General features: G+C 39.2%; 1 protein-coding gene across 4 annotated transcripts in view; it reads left to right on the top strand.

Annotated features, from left to right (window-relative positions):
• Positions 1 to 12,118, top strand: part of dpysl3 (dihydropyrimidinase like 3) — a 40,184-nt gene that overhangs the window by 21,972 nt on the left and 6,094 nt on the right. For all 4 annotated transcript variants that reach the window (XM_072374491.1, XM_072374490.1, XM_072374489.1 and 1 more), the window contains exons 7-12: positions 2,104 to 2,172; positions 3,290 to 3,410; positions 4,527 to 4,683; positions 5,358 to 5,499; positions 7,814 to 7,984; positions 10,523 to 10,702. In XM_072374491.1, the coding sequence (XP_072230592.1) occupies positions 2,104 to 2,172; positions 3,290 to 3,410; positions 4,527 to 4,683; positions 5,358 to 5,499; positions 7,814 to 7,984; positions 10,523 to 10,702 (840 nt within the window). The remainder of the gene's footprint in view (positions 1 to 2,103; positions 2,173 to 3,289; positions 3,411 to 4,526; positions 4,684 to 5,357; positions 5,500 to 7,813; positions 7,985 to 10,522; positions 10,703 to 12,118) is intronic.

The raw sequence follows: 12,118 nt of genomic DNA, 5'->3' as shown, positions 1-12,118 counted from the left end.
GAATTTAAATAGTATTATTCCACCAAGAATATATGAAAGCCTTATTCAAGTATTTTCCTTCCCCATATTTCCATTAAACCATTCTGACTATGGCTTGCTAAATTTATAATCCCAGCTCTCCTTGTAAAGAGGTGGTATACACAGGGTTAGCTAAAGGGGCAATTAGATTAAGATTTCTTAGGCTTTCCAAGAATAGAGGAGCACTCAGATGGTATATCTCTGCCCAAGTCAATTGTCTGTTTTGCATTATTCAAATTTATGCCTGTATTTTTAGTAGGTTCTTCTTTTACCCCATATTTAACCCTCAACAACAAGTTTCAGGGAATTTGTTTTTTGTGCAATCTTGCTGCCTTACAAACATATAAACGGTAAAGACTGGATATATACATCTGGATTATCTTACACAAGTATAACACAAAATTCTCTCAAATCTTTTGATCTAATTTAAGTGCATCTGCAGCTAAGGATTTAAGAAGCATTACTGCAAAAGACGAGTGGAACTGTTTCATCCAGCTTTTTTCTTCTAGTTGAATTCAGATTTGGAAACAAAACCATCATAGCGGGGCTGAACAAAGCCATGTTTTTACTTTTTGCTGGAAATACTCACTCTCATGTAGATTTGCCACCTTTCCCACTTCATGGAAAAAAGTTCTTCCCCTTAGACAAGGACAGAGGCTGCAGGGATACCACCACTTTCTTGAGTTTGCTGCCTCTGCAGACTCTTTATTTTTTTGATGATTTGATTTGGTTCAGCTACTTGTCTATTGTTATTGTTGATCAGATGGAATTCTGACATCCTAATTGTAGTCAGCTGAATGACCAGTGCTCTTAGTTTTTTATATTTAGCTACAGGACAGCAGTGTAGGCTAACACTGCTTCATGTTTGCAACTACCTCTCTACTTAGCTTGTTAACGCTAAACCAACAGCCTCACACACCATTTCTCACACAACAGCCTCAAACATGCAGTTTTATAGAGATCTGGATGGAAATAAGATCTGGAAAGATTTTAAAATGGTGTTTCATTCAGCACTATTTCTGAGGTGGTAAATGCAAAATTTGCCAGACCCAAAACCTTTAATGCCTCAAAGAAGAAAAGCACATCAACGTTAAGCACCTTTCTTGTTATCACAAATACTCTGACATTCAGACATAGCAGTTTATGTTCATCACAGCTTTGTTCATATTTCAGACACTACAGACGGAAAGAGTGATGGAAAGAGGAATAGTACACATGCAGTATCTGCCAGCCCTACACTATTAGACAGTAAGGGAGGCATAACACTGAAGGTCAGAGTTTTCTGACGATGACATGCCTCGTTGATAAGTGTGCTGTGGATGTGTAAAACTAAGCAACAGCCAATGGTATAAGTGGAAAATATAGATTTTCTTCATGCTGCAATAAGAGACTTCTGTCATACTTTTAATTGCACTTCAAGTAATGAGCATGACTGTTGTCAACTCAACATAAAATGTCATTCAGGGAGCAGAGAGTGTAAATGAGGGGGAGAACTTTTGACTGCATTTAGCCCAGAGTCTTTCGAAGATGCTTGAGGTGCTACACTTAATGATAGTTGGTGAAAGCATAGAGAGACAGTTTCAACATCTATATTTACATAAAATGTATTTATTAAATATGACATTTAAAGGCATAATCTGGTGCATGCCTATCATCTAACGCAACTGCTGTAGTTCAGATCTGTGCATGTTTTTTTTATTGAAAAATAATCAAAGTAATCTCATTTAGCAGGGAGATTGACATCTTCGATTGCCGCTGGATTAATGGAAAAGAATGTATTTTGGAAACAATCACTTTTTCTTCATGCAGGGCTCACCTTTGTATTTACAAAGACAAAATGTGAACATGTGCGCAAAAACCCTCAACAGCCAGAGGATTCCCACTGTGTGTGGCCTGACAGAAATGATAAATCTGCTGCTCATGTACGTCACTTACACAGAAACAGATTGTTATTCTGAACCGTGACCACCAGTTTACATCTGCTCAAGCTTTCAAGCCCCTGATGACCAAAGAAGAGTCCTGCATATGATGCAGTATTTGTATGAAACCGAGCAGCTGATGGAGTTTTTTGTGTTTGTTCAACAGGAGCAAGCCCGGATGCTGCAGATGGGTATCACTGGACCAGAGGGACATGTTCTTAGCAGGCCAGAGGAGGTATGACACTCACATGCTGTGCACTATGTCGGTATGTGTCATGTATAGTAAATATAAAACCATTTTGATTTGGACCCTTGGACTGAGATTTAAATCTTAAGTAAACATCCTACTCAGATACAGTTAAAAAAAAAAAGGTACAAAATGTCTGTTGCTGCACAAATATGGCTGAACACACAAATACTCACATTGTCACATTGACTTTTTAGACTGCCCTTAAACACCAATTTTGCACACATGTGGTTTCAGACACATTGGGGGTGCTTTGTAATGACAATTGGTTTCCCCAGTGCTGGTTTCCCCCAGGTTTTCCCACAATCAACGGAATCAAAGCCACACTTTCAACTCATTGACTTTTCTGCCATTTGCTTGACAGGCATTTTCCATTTTGTGGAGCAGAGAAGTGATGTTGTTCCACCAGTGCCATAATGTCATTGGTAAACTTGGTAGACTTCACTGCTGGATTATTATCATTGCTTTTTCAGTTTAATCAGTGTCTGTTGCCCTGTTTGATTCTCATTTATTGATTATTGGAATCAGACTGAGCTTTCTGACTGGAGCACAATCATCAGCTGAAAGCGTCAGTCTCTCATTTCAAAGTACACAACACATGCAGCATCCTTTTTCCCACGTCTGGAGCCTTTTTCTTTTCTTTTGTGCTGAAAGTTGTTTGTAGTCTTCTAAAACTGACTTGCACAAATATGGAACTGTTTAAATGGAAAATTCATGAATGTATTAACCATACCAAAACGCCATATGCTGTGCTCTGCGTTGTGAACATGTGTCCAAAATCTGCTTTCAAAGACATAGAGTTCAAAAATGTGAAAACACGTGGTGCTCATCTGACTATATGACAGTTTATTTCAGCCTTTGTTTACACATTTTCTTCAATTTTCTTTTAACCAATTGAATTCAGTGCAACAGAGAGCCCTCAACGTTTCCAGTTAATAGTATTTAAATTATATGTGCCCCACTGTCATTTAACTTAAAAATGAATCACTCAAATTATACGACTCCAGAAATATTTCCTGTGGTTGAGATATTTGAAGTATATTTGACAAAGAACTAATGGGAAAAACATTTCCAAGTCAACCACAATGTGCTGTCCCTTCTCTAGCTGGAGGCTGAGGCGGTGTTTCGTGCCATCACCATCGCCAGCCAAACCAACTGTCCTCTCTATGTGACCCGGGTCATGAGCAAGAGTGCTGCTGACATCATCTCACAGGCCCGCAAAAAAGGTAACAAGAAGCATTTAGAGCTAGATCAAATGGGCAGCAGATTGATGAATTAAATTTTTCCTGTGTGCACATCTAAAGACAAGCTTAACAGTGCGGAATTGCTACATGACCTTGCAACAAGATGGACTAAAACGATCTTATTTCTTCGAGGAATGTTGAGAATTGAATAAAAGTCTCCAGACAGCAGCCATTCAGTTGAACATTTCAAGTGCTGCTTTTAAAATTTGTGTTGGTGCTGTTTGTGCACCAGGGAATGCTGCTAGAGGAAAAAGTCAGTCCGAATCACAGGGATAGCAGTAGACTAACACTTCTCTTTAGAATATGAATAAATATGTGCTTTGCAAACTAAAATAAAAGCATTGTGTTAAGTTCCTCATATGAAATTGTTTATCACATGTATTTATATACTAAACAGAGGGCTGGCTCTAAAAGGAAGATCACATCCTTTCTGATTTTTTTTAATGATTCTTTCTACTCTTTCTTTTTATATTTTTTATCATAAGTGACATTTATTGTCATCTGCAGCTTTGTCACTCAGATTTTGTATTTTTTTTTCCGTGGCTCAGCTGTCATATCTTAGAGAAAAAAAACAGATGTGAACCCGAGGGCTGTGAGTGATTGTGAAATATTCAGTTTTGAGAAAGGAAGGAAGAAAACAAGAGAGCGCAGTAAAGGAAAACTTTTGTTTGGAAGTCTTTCATGATAGGCCACATGAGGTTTTAACAGACAGGAGGTGGCCTTGCATGGCTTTCCTCGTGCCGTCATGTCCACCCTTTAAATGCTTTCATGGACCCGTCACCTTTTTTTTTTAAAACCAGGAAGGATGTTAGTCATGGACATGTAAGAATAAAGGACTATAAAGAAACATAGGAGCAGACGTGTTTGTCACAGGAATCAAAGTCTGGATCGTCATGCATAGAAGAATAAGTTCATTGCCAGCAGTGGCATGTTCCTCTCTTACAAACACTTTGATGAATCACCAAAGCTTTTAGTGAGATTAAACTGCTGGAAAATGAATCAGACTTAACTGATGCAACTCATGATCTTGAAAATGCCAAGAATCGCTCCACATTTGGCGCTTTAGTAAAGTTTTTTCTGCTGTTATTTGTTTCTCAGGAAATGTGGTGTTTGGGGAGCCAATCACAGCCAGTCTGGGGACTGATGGGACACATTACTGGAGCAAGAACTGGGCCAAAGCAGCTTCTTTTGTTACATCACCTCCTCTCAGCCCTGATCCCACCACTCCAGACTATCTGAACACACTGCTGGCCAGGTACGTACCACAGCACCTCCCTCTGGTTTGGATGTTGACCTATTTAACCTTTAGTATGATACACACACATGATGCTACGTATTTTTGTTTTTCACGTCTTGTTCTACCATTTTTATATTACTACAGTGTGTCAAGATAACACAACAAAAAGCATAGCAGAATGCAGTACAGTTCAAGTAGAACTAATTATATCAAACATCTTTCTGCTTGCTCGTAATCTACATGTACACTAAGACTTTTCTGCAGCTCCCGCATGCAGGAACTGTGCAAAATGGAGCTCCTGGGATGTGTATAGCCTGTAATAAATGCACCTTTTTTGCTTGGTCAGTGTTTTATGTCCTTTTGCATTCTGGTTGCCAGAAAATATGTGTGCAAAAATAAGTTTTTGACTGAACAAACTGAAATCTCTCACCTCTGTTTTCAATAAAAGTTTGATTAATTTGGGCCTGACTTGTAAATGATACCAGTTTGTTGACTTCATCTGGAAGAAGACTTACAGCTTCGTATGGACATAGGAAGCATGAGTAATGTCTTGTCCTCATAGAAGAAACTCTGCTTACTTCAGCTTCTTTCAGCTCCTTTTCTAGTAAAGTAAATAAACACATTTCCTTGTGTACACACACAGACTTTGCTTTGCTGATATAATTCCATCTTCATGTGTCCTCCTCTCCCAGTGGAGACCTGAGTGTGACTGGCAGTGCTCACTGTACCTTCAGCGTGGCCCAGAAGGCCATTGGCAAGGACGACTTCACTCAGATCCCAGAAGGTGTCAACGGAGTGGAGGAAAGAATGGCACTCATCTGGGATAAAGCTGTGGTGAGTACTAGTTATCCAGGGTCTATTTCTCTTTCAATTGTTTCAATTGTATAAAATGAAAAAGAGAAGTATAGTAGTAAAAGAGTCAGACCAAGACCTATTACTGCTTCACTTGCTTTCTACACTTTTTCTTGAAATATAAAACCATTCGTGTCTGTGCAGTAGCTTTGATTTTCTTCTGTAGTGTTTATTCTGTCCAGATCGGACTTCCTGTTTATTTTCACATATCAACGTCTCACTCATTACTGTGGTCTTTATTTTTGAAGGAAGCTTGTTCTCCCTGTGTTTTATCTGGTGTTCACTTTTTCCCTACATGTCTTTTTCTTCTCAGGTATATATTTCACTGTCTTGTTGTCACTTTGTCAGCCTTCCTCTATCCCCTTTTATTCTATCTCCACATCTGTCTTTTCCTTCATACAGCCCACTACCCTTGCTCCTCTTTTGTGTTTTCTTGTTATCACTGCATCAGTATTTGGCTAACAAGCAGCTTTGTTGCGCCTTGCTGTGGAGTGTAGTGGTGCCTATAAAATGTGGGTAGGTCTTTCCATAGGACAGCTGCTTAGAATCCAAGCTCCAAAATTGGACTGACTGCTGCAGGGTGTATTTTTTCATTCTTGTCAGACCCAGACTCGCTGTTTCCCTGTGTTCCCAGTTCTCTTTCAGGCTAATTGTCTCCTGATAACAGCAGCTCCATAGTTTACCACACAGACATCTCCCAAAGAGATGAAATATTCCTTGAATATTCTGCCCATGGTATCTGATTTCAGGTCATTTATAAGTGCCCATTTTATCATTGGTTGATGAAAAACATACCACAAGGTGAAATAAAACCTTGCAAAAAAATGCATTATCTTATGCTGTATTTGTATTTAAAGGCCCCCTGTGGATTTATGTTTCAGCAAAGGAAAGTTACATTTACATGTTGTTGAGCTTTAACAGCTTCCTTACCTTCTTTAATGGTCCGTTTATGCACATCTTGCACATTAACACTAGTACCATAAAATTCCATCCAAAGAACAGAATGTCAGCAGGGCTGTGTGTAGCGTCTCGTACAGCCACAAACATATGTACTTTGGTGCATGCTTGAAAGACTAAAATTTCCCAGGCCTCCACATGGCTGATTAGCACACTAACCACATGAGCAATTAACATGTCTTATATATTACTTCTCAAACTGTATTTACTCACATGTTGTGTATATCAAATATCATGTGCTCATAATTAGAAATAGGATAAACAGACCCTAAGTGCTCCTTGAAGTCATAGATGCTTCTTTGGTAGCATTGGTCATTATAAGTTATGTCCTTTCAAGGCGAGAAAATATTGTAATATTATATTCCTTTCTTCAATTCAGAAAATGCAAGTTGGAACAGTCCCAAGAAGTGGGCAACAGCCCCACCTTAAATTACATCCTACATACAACAGTTGAGAAACTGACATGTCTTAAATACCTCGTAGTTGTTGACTGTCTCATAGCTATTTATGCTATCAATTATACTTTGCTGCTCTTTGATGGAACCCATTATGATGCTAACAACTTTCTTTGAAAACAAACTTAGAACCTCAAAAAATAATCTATCTTCCTCAATGTACAAAGAATTGTGGGTGCTTCGAGAACATAGAGGTTGAGAAAGAATTATTGGTCGAATTTCACTGCACATAGAATGAAGCTCTTTGGTGAGATTTGTTGGCGTAGCACCTGGAAAAATGCAACCATCAAGGATATTTCCTTGAATTTGAGAAGCACCTTCTGATTAGCTCATAAAATTTGACTAATTAACATTAGAGCACAGTTAAGTCCAAGGCACAATTGATGGGAAAACAGTTAATCTCCAGAACTGAAAAATAACTGCTGTGTAGTGGGAAGCTGTTTATGACACACACAAAAAAGTGGTTACAGGCAGTGCATTGTAGGGCGTCAGCAAAAAGAAACATGTGGGATCCTGACTCTTAGTATTCCTACATGTGCAGAAGGCATTTCGTCACTGGTAGCTTGAAAGGCTTTGAGATGGACAAGCAACTTTTCTCCCAATTTAATAGATATAGAGTGCTGAACTAATCCGTGAAACTACAAAAGATGCTCATTCCCAGTCTAAGCTTGTCTTTTTTATTTGATTATATTACTATAAAACATATTTGCACAACTCCAGCCTAATGATTAGTTAAGCATTACAAAACAAAAATTGAGCGGCTGTCTGTGAAGTGTTCCTGTTAGAAACAGTGTAAGGTTGTCTTAGTAGATCCCATTGGTGTTAGTATCGTAATGAGACGTATATATCTCGACTTAGACTTTTTTCATTTTTTTTCCTCTCAGACTACAGGGAAGATGGATGAGAACATGTTTGTGGCTGTGACAAGCACCAATGCAGCTAAGATCCTGAACCTTTACCCAAGGAAAGGTCGGATTGCTGTGGGCTCTGACGCCGACTTGGTCATCTGGGACACAGACTCCATTCGCACCATCACTGCCAAGACACACAACTCGGTATGTACACAGGTCAAAACTTCTTTTTGTGTTTGTCTTACGTTTCAATTCAATTAAACTTTCAGCTCCTGTATTTTCTTCTTTGCATCCTTTCTTCTGCTGCTTCTCATTTCATCCTCTTTTAAACAAAGTTAAATTCGTAAAACTGGAGACTCCATCTTCGTCCTAGTCACGCCTTCTAGTTGTACTTGATTAACTATGGCAGGTGGGTTATAGAACATTATCTATTATTTACAATATAAGAAGAAGGAAATTCAAGGTTCTATTTTGGGAGGTGTGACTTTTAGAAAAACAGCCAACTAGAATATATGATATAAGTGTTTACATCTGTGTGTGCAAGACCGCGATGGTTGGGGAGAGAGAGCACATTTTTGAACAGCTTCCAGAGAGCTCTCAGTTCCGCTGAACGGAAATGAAGTCTCAGTGGATGTTCACTACTAATTCCACTCACTACATGTGTCACTTGACCAGCTCCTAATGTAAAGTTGAGCCTCACCAAATCATAAAAAAACACGCTGTCAGTAATGCAAACATTTTCTCCTTTGCAGCTGAGCTGCATTTAGTCAACAGGGAACGTGCTGTATGTGCTGTATAATCAGGAGGTATTTCCTTCCTGTAGATCACTTTCACTCAAACAGAAAAGTGGGCTCACAGGATGTCATTCTTACCTCGAGGTTCTGTTCTAGTAAATGCACATTAAACACATTCATAAAACCGCAGGTATTTTGGACATTGGTGCACACTGTTGGAAAAATAATGCATCCAATAAGTAGAAAACATGTCACCAAATGATGCAGTCTGATTCACAAGTGCAGCATGACCCCCTCCCCCTTGCATGACACATGTTTTGTCTTTTACGTTGTTACTGTTTTCGTGTTGTTTAGTTTCTCTGGATGTGAATGGCAGGATTTGAATAAACCTATTATGAATCACAGTTGGTGATTTCATAGGTTGTTATTTGGAAATTTTTGTGTATTTGAGTCAAGCTTTTGTCCGCCGTTATGTTTTCAGAGTTAAATACTAAAAGTAAGACTACATGAGAAACATGTGAAACTATATTCCGCTGCAGATGTTTCTTGTCTCACCCAAGACATGAGCCATGTGAAGACTTGCTCACACAACCTTTCACACATCTCTCACACACACATACACACACTGTGAGTACACCTGGAAAAAGTAAAAAATGAGGTTTCTGCCGCTACGCAGACACGAGAGGATTGCACACCAGTTGCTGAGCTGCAGGGTAAGTGTGCGTACAGGAAATGAAGGCTTTACCAGCTCAGGACAAGTCCTGCTTTCACAGAAATATAAGAGTTGGGGAAAATGCAATTACTAACAGCTTATATTCATAGCAAGTGAAGTTGATCTTGAATTTAAGGTGAAGATGAAGATGAAGTGAAAATTGTCTTTCCTAAATTCTTAATGGTTGGCGAGAAAGAGAGCTGCACTGTCTCCAGATGGAGGAACTGAGTGACATGGAGAGAACTGGACTAATAACATGCCTTCTCTTAAAGTGGAGTGTATCCACTGAGGATTCGTGGGTTGTTACATAATGATGTCACCCTCTCATTTCCTGCTGGTTGTCCTTCCAGATGAAATATTAGAAAAGCTCCCAGTGCCAATAAATCTAACTTAATGTATACCCAGATGCCAGACTAAACATGACTGACCCTCTTTACCCACACATTAAGCTGGTGAACACTTTCCCCCAGACTGTGCTGTCTCATAGTTTATCAATCGACCTTCATCTGGTCTGGATTGAAGGTTGTTGTCAACATAAAAAAACGCATCAAAGTGCAGAGGGATATTTGGATACATAGACAAGAAGAGGCAGGAACACACACACACACACACACAGACATACACTAAGCTTAGTCATGACATCATGTTTGGCATGCAGCAGGTCTTAGTTATGTCCTGTTCTGGCCTGAATTTGGACGGCAGCAGAAAATAGGGCCGTGTGCAGAGGAAATCAGCAACAATGGAATGAGGGGAGGGGACCATCAGAGATAACAAACATGTAGAGAAAAGAAAGTTTGCTCATAAGAGATTGGAGGAGGATGGAAAGTACACATGGGTGAAAAACTGCAAGACATACATAAATTGAGCAGGACAACGCCAGGAGGAGAAAGAGCCATTAAAAGAAGAAAAAAAGGCAATAGACTGAAAGGAGTAGTGTGAGGAGAGTTTGTGGAGAAGATATAGAGCCAAGGGAGGGAGGGAAACAGTGTGACGATCTACAAAAGCGTCAGTAGCCAACTGGATGATGACAGCTGTTTGTGCATGCCAAACAGACAAGTATAAGAAATGAGGTGATGAATGAAAAATAATGAGATTCAGAGAGGGATGAAGAAAGAGTTCATGCCTCCACAATGTTTCAAAATTGTGATCCAAGTCCAACATAAAAACCACATGACAAAGTAATTAGAATTGATCTCCACAATTTAACATGAATTAATTATACTGATATTTACGCAGCTGATGTAACAAACTGATTTCTCCACAGATCTCTCCAATGATTTCCCTTGTGTGTTTCAGGCTGCTGAATACAACGTCTTCGAGGGCATGGAGTTGCGTGGAGCCCCACTGGTGGTGATATGCCAGGGCAAGATTGTTCTGGAAGATGGAAACCTCCATGTCACCTCTGGATTGGGTCGCTTCATTCCCTGCTCACCCTTCCCTGACTTTGCTTATAAGCGTGTAAAAGCCAGGAAGCAGGTAAATACCGGTTTCTGCTTATGTCCACTTTTGTAGATACCATTTTGCAATTATCATATACTGTATTGAAAGTGTACAGTGATCTTTTCAATAATTGAACTTGGATAAACTTTCCAAGATGAAACTGCCATGATAATTATTTCACAGTAACTTAAACTTGAAATAAAACTGACTTGCAACATGAGACATAAAAAAGACTTGACATAGAAACTTTTCTCAACTCTGTTTTCATGCAGAAAGTAGGAAAAGTTTTGCTAGAATATACTACACTGACCTTGTGCCATCAAAGGTATTGCATAAATAGAAGCAAATATGATGGGAGGAGGAATATTTTGAGCATAGAATCCCACAAGGGATGCCTGCAATACATGCAGGGAAGATTAGAGCGTGTGGAATGTAGGAGTTAAGGCCTTCAAAATTGTTGAAATATGAGGTCTTGGACTGTAATAGAGTTTAGGATCATGAACAGGATGAGGCATTGAAGTGAGATGTGGCTAAGATGTGGATACAGCAAGTCTGACTTCACCCTCCAAGGTTCAACCACAAGGCAGTTGTAAGGACTGTAAGGTCCATACAGTATGGATGGTCGAGGCTTTGTCATCACGTCTTTAAAAAGGAAACTTTAAGTTATAACTCTTTTTGAGAGATTTGTCACAGTATACAATATAAGGCTTACATGTTCTATTAAAGTTTTAAAATTGGTCCTAAATTTACTGTCATGTCGTAAGACACCATGCTCCAAAAGCCATTAAGGAGCATTGCTTTCATCACAGGAAAAGCCACAGAGAAGCTGAAAGTTTTAAAGGGACATTCCTGGACAATGGCTTGCTGGTTGCCATGCAGCCAAAGGCTGACTGCAAGACTCCTGAAGTTACTGCAGGCAGCCCTATGCGTAGCATAAAAAATAAGAGCAGTATCAGTCATCTGTTGTCATTTCCCACAATGAGCTTAATGATATTTTTTTTTCCAATGTCTTAAATGTAGATAGTATATATGTAAACAAGTGGAAATTGTGTGATACATATAGTTTACAACAAACTAAGACAAGAAAAAAAAACATTGAATTATTTGATATTTCTTACAGTGCCATTTTCCTGAATACCAAAAAGGTCAAATCCCAAACAGCTTCAATTTGTCCAAAGTCAATTAGTTGTACCAGCTCAGAATACAAATGCATTTTAAAAAAAGGAACATTCCTAGCTTACTTATCCACACCGAATTCAAATGATGAGAAATGCTCCCGTGCAAGCACCACATGGACCCTGCTTTCTGCTCTCTCGGCATCTTTCTTCCTTCCCCTTGAAACCTCATTTCCCCACAGTTTCTTAATTTGCAGCTGGCTGCTGATGAGAAAATGGGGCTGTAGTAACAGTGTGCTGTTTATCTTGGTAGCGGTTACTATTATGCCTTCTTGGT

Source organism: Leuresthes tenuis, unplaced genomic scaffold, assembly GCF_036924035.1.
Source record: "Leuresthes tenuis unplaced genomic scaffold, fLeuTen1.0.hap1 SCAF_21, whole genome shotgun sequence".
Lineage (NCBI taxonomy): Eukaryota > Metazoa > Chordata > Actinopteri > Atheriniformes > Atherinopsidae > Leuresthes > Leuresthes tenuis.
Note: the sequence above shows the minus strand (reverse complement) of the source record. Positions and strands in the feature narration are given on the sequence as shown.